Here is a 4,654-nt window from a genome sequence, read left to right as displayed (position 1 = left end):
GCAGATTAACACCAGATGATTACAGAGAGGAATATTATCCAGGATGCTATCATTAGCGAATCGTTTGGACATGCTCATCCAGAGGGTGAAGTGCTTTAATTTACCGCCGTTGGATCACTGCGGAGCAATTAATCATCATTAAGTAGGGGCTAAGCATGGGGGTGCGGTAAATAAGTGGGTAAAACTCGCCGAGCCCGCGGCACCGGTCCGGCCGCAGGTTGGCTTCCCCCGCACGCCAGTCCGTAGCTATAAAGCCGCCCCCAGACCGCCGCTCCATTCCAGTGTTCTCAAGCCCAAAGCGTCCGATCAATCACAGAAAATCGTCCCTCCATATCTCCCCAGCTCTTCTTCCTCCTCAGCTCCCGTGTCATCTGGTTCTTCTTCCTCAGATAGCGAAGAAGGCTAGTAGATCCGGTCGAGAGGGCGCGGCGATGTCGGACGTGACGGCGGTGATGGATCTGGAGGTGGAGGAGCCGCGGCTCTCGCTCCCGCCGGGCTTCCGGTTTCATCCGACCGACGAGGAGGTGGTCACCCACTACCTCACCCCCAAGGCCGTCAACAACGCCTTCTCCTGCCTCGTGATCGCCGACGTCGACCTCAACAAGACCGAGCCGTGGGATCTCCCCGGTGAGTACTACTACTCCTCCTCGAGGCGAGAGGAGCGTCCGTTCGGTTCGATTTGCAGCTCGCTCATGGCCGGCGGTTCGTTTTGTGCAGGGAAGGCGAAGATGGGGGAGAAGGAGTGGTACTTCTTCGTGCACAAGGATCGCAAGTACCCGACGGGGACGCGCACCAACCGCGCCACGGAGAAGGGGTACTGGAAGGCGACGGGGAAGGACAAGGAGATCTTCCGCGGCAAGGGCCGCGACGCCGTCCTCGTCGGCATGAAGAAGACGCTCGTCTTCTACACCGGCCGAGCGCCCCGCGGGGACAAGACGCCGTACGTGATGCACGAGTACCGCCTCGAGGGCCAGCTCCCCCACCGCCTCCCCCGCTCCGCCAGGGTACGCCCGCCCGCAAGATTCGATTTTGCTTTTCCGTCCACGCCGGTCCGGCCGGCCGGCCGTGTCGATCGATCGGTCTATCGAACCGCCGGAGCGTCCGGAGATGCCGCCGGCTGGACCACGCACGCGGGCGCGCGCGCGCTCACATGTCGCGCTCCGGATTTGTTTCTTGCTTCTTATTTTCCTCGTGTTGTTTTCTCATCCTTGCCTGTTGCGTGCGCGCGTGCAGAACGATTGGGCTGTTTGCCGGGTGTTCGACAAGGACTTGGCGGCGAAGAATGCGCCGCCCCAGACGGCGTCGGCGGCCGTCGGGGTCATGGAGGACCCGTACGCCTTCCTCGACGTTGACGACTTCTTCAACAACCCCGACCTGCCGATGCTCATGGACTCCCCGTCAGGCGCCGACGACTTCGCCGGCGCCTCGAGCTCCACCTCCAGCGCCGCCGTGCCGCTCGAGCCGGACATGGAGCACCTTTCCATCAAGACGGAACCGCCGGTGCCGCAGCAGCAGATGCAGAGCCCCAACTACTTCTTCATGCCGGCGACGACGGCCAACGGCAACCACGGCGGCGGCGCGTACTCGCCCTACCAGGCCATGGGGGAGCAGCAGAGCGCGATCCGCAGGCACTGCAAGCCGGAGGCGGCGTCTTCGTCGGCGCTGCTGAGCCCTTCGCTCGGCTTCGACACCGGGGCGCTCGCCGGCGGGGACACCTCGTTCGTGATACCGTCGTCGCGGTCGTACCTCGATCTGGAGGAGCTGTGCCGGGGCGAGCCTCCCATGGACTACTCCAACATGTGGAAGATCTGATTGAATCCATCCATCTCTCCGATGGACCGGAGCGTCTCAGCTTGCTGGTAGCCATAGACGGTTAATTTGGTTGGTGCTAGCTCTTGGATTGATTAGTTGCTTCATTAACTTTGGTTATTAAGGATTGGGTTAATTAGGCGCGCGGCGATGATTCGAGGAGGATCGTCGCGTGTGTTGTTATTGATGCGTGCAAGGCATGTGAGCGAGCGAGTGCTGATTAATCTTAATTAGGGTGTGAGATATCAAACTGCTAGGAGGCATCTGTAGTTTGTTTGTACATATATAGGTACCAGATTGCCGTCATACAGTTCAGTGATTAGGGGGGTGAATTGGAGGGTGAGAGATCATACCGAGACCGAGTTTGATTGATGAATCTGATTGTGTGTTGATGGAAATGAATTATTCCCCTTCTAGATGAATGTTCTATTTATTTGATTGTTGTTTGATCTTATATGTCATGGTTGATTCTGGGGCCATGGGTACTGGACGGTTTTGTGTCCGATGACCGTGTGTTTCCCTATCCAGCATTGATGTGCTTACCAAGCAAAATATACCAAGATTGCTTGAAGATTTTGAAGCGCACAATCACGATGCCATGGTACAACTGTAGTTCTATCCCCTTCCCCTGTTGACGTGGCGGGTTTGATTTTTCTAAATATAGCAAGAATTGGTCGGGATGGTTCTGGCCGTGAGATGTGTTTACCAAGCAAAATATGCTGGAATTGCTTCAAGATTTTAAAGCTCCCAATCACAAAGCCATAGCACAGCGGTTGTTCCAACCCCTCCCCTTCAATTTCCTTGTATAGGCCACGGGTTTGATTTTCCTTAATATAGCAACAAGTGGTCGGGACGGTTCGGAACGGTGACCCGTAGGGGTATAGAACAACCGTGTGAAGCCATTCGAGTGTGTTAGCAAAATCTTCATGTTTGTTTCCACTTCACTTCAAAGCGTAATCATTTCCGTCCGAAAAAAACCCTAACCATTTCCATGCTGAAGATTGTGAATACAAATCGCGTGCGGTTAGTGACCATGTGGTGTATTTTTTATGGTAAATTCACCCTTCACCACAGGGCTTTCTTCGATTGGGCTTTGTTCTTCATCCGCGGGCGAAAATTTATACTATTGGATTTCTTACAAAATTGTTGGCTCAATTAGATTTTTTTTTATGCAAAATATGTTGGCTCAGTTGGATGGGCGTGATTAGTTGTGTTGTGGCGCGGCCTCCGAAGCGGGCTGTCGCGCTCGCGCGCAGGAATCCAACGGTTTCCCGTGCGTGCATGCGTGTACCCAATCATCTCCGTCCGTTCCGAGGCCACGGGCCGCCCGGCCGTCGTCGTCATCGAGCCCACTTGCATGCCCCCGCGCGCGAAAAAGATAAGCCCTAATCAAATCGTTTCCCAGCGGTTAATTGGCCCAATGGGAATGCGAATGCTTCTCGTCGTACTACTTCCTCGGAGACTTGGAGCAATTAAACACCAGTCCTTGCTGCCCGCTAGCTGGCCGTGCGTGCTCCCACGCGCTTCCGCTTTCCGTTCGACCGACCGATCCCTCGCCGGCCGGACGCCGGGCGCTGCCGTGGATGGATAGGGGCAATGTGCGGGGCACATGCTCGCTAGAGAAACGGCATATTCCGTCCGCCCTCGCGCGCACAGAACGGGATCTTTTTCACCGTGACCTTTTCTTTGCCAGTTGTTGGGTGGGTAGAGAGATGGGCTAGCTTGGCTGGGCGTTGGCGTCTTTATCCGTCTGTCCGCGTCGCCGTCGCCGCCGGATGGATGGCGTCACAGCTTTGGGGTCGGTAGCTTTCCGTTCACACCACATCCGGGCTGCTTTGCGGCGGCGCGCTGTGCCGTCCGCTCCGCTGCGGCGTGCCCGCGCGCGCACCGCCTCGGCCGCGGCCCCGGCCCCGGACCTGGCTGGCCGTGGACGGCCAGCTGCGTCGTACGCGTATCGTCTTCCCCGGCTGTGAGCCTGTGACACGGCGGCGGGCTTTCAGCGGCAGGATTGGAGTGAGCCGGGCCCCCTGACCTGACAAAAGACGCACTGTACCACCCCAAAGATGCAGAGATTAAGAGTTGGATTCAGCCATGAGTAACGGATTTTCTGATCCATGGATCCAATAATTAACGGCTCCACGTGCCATCCTTGTGAAATGACGAGACATTTTTGTCCGGTCCAGCAGGGTACAGATGGGTCGTTGCAGGGAACCGGTGCGTGGCCGGTTGCATACGTGTAGTATGTGTGATCGATCGTCTCTTGTACTTTCTGCGGGGGCCCTACGTTTGCCTGCGTATATCCGGTTTACGACACCGTCAGAGAATATGTAATGGCATGATCCCGATCGCTCGTGAGCCGCGCTATTTGCATGATTAACTCACGCTGTGCGGGACATCACATCCACCGTCGTCTATTAGCGCGGGAACGAGACAAGATCGATAGATCGTCGTGTCATGCGTGCCTACGAATTTGAAGATACGACCCGAGAAATGAACCATGCATGGCCGACGGCTTAGCTATTGGTCGAAGACAGGAGCATGCATGTGGCCAGGTAGCACGCAACACTTCAACACTAATCATTGCAATGTTAATCCTTGTTTTTTGAGAAACCGTTGCAATGTTAATCCTTGTTTTTTGAGAATCCGTTGCAATGTTAATCATGGAGTAAATGAAATTGTGAAGTGATTATTGGTTGATTTGCTTTCGGCAGCACTGTCACTTCCGGGCCGTCGTCAAACACGGTTGGATGCTAGTTAAGTTTACGTCTCTGGGAGGGGTGGACACAGCAAGGATTTGCTGGCTTCAAGCAGAGGTCACCTCGGTCTCGGTTAATCGTACACGCAC

The 4,654-nt window shown here is 55.7% G+C and overlaps 1 protein-coding gene across 1 annotated transcript; it reads left to right on the top strand.

The window, feature by feature from the left end:
- Positions 1 to 272: 272 nt before the first annotated feature.
- On the top strand, positions 273 to 2,242 carry LOC125535604 (NAC domain-containing protein 92). Its single transcript, XM_048698667.2, has 3 exons — positions 273 to 627; positions 718 to 1,004; positions 1,234 to 2,242. Exons 1-3 carry the CDS (start codon positions 432 to 434, stop codon positions 1,810 to 1,812), a joined length of 1,062 nt encoding a protein of 353 aa, XP_048554624.1. The 5' UTR covers positions 273 to 431; the 3' UTR covers positions 1,813 to 2,242.
- The last annotated feature ends 2,412 nt before the right edge of the window (positions 2,243 to 4,654 follow it).

The sequence above is a fragment of the Triticum urartu genome, chromosome 2A, assembly GCF_056163025.1.
Source record: "Triticum urartu cultivar PI428250 chromosome 2A, HENAU_Tu73, whole genome shotgun sequence".
Taxonomy (NCBI): domain Eukaryota; kingdom Viridiplantae; phylum Streptophyta; class Magnoliopsida; order Poales; family Poaceae; genus Triticum; species Triticum urartu.
The sequence above is the reverse complement of the archived record's forward strand: the minus strand, read 5'-3'. Positions and strand labels throughout refer to the sequence as shown.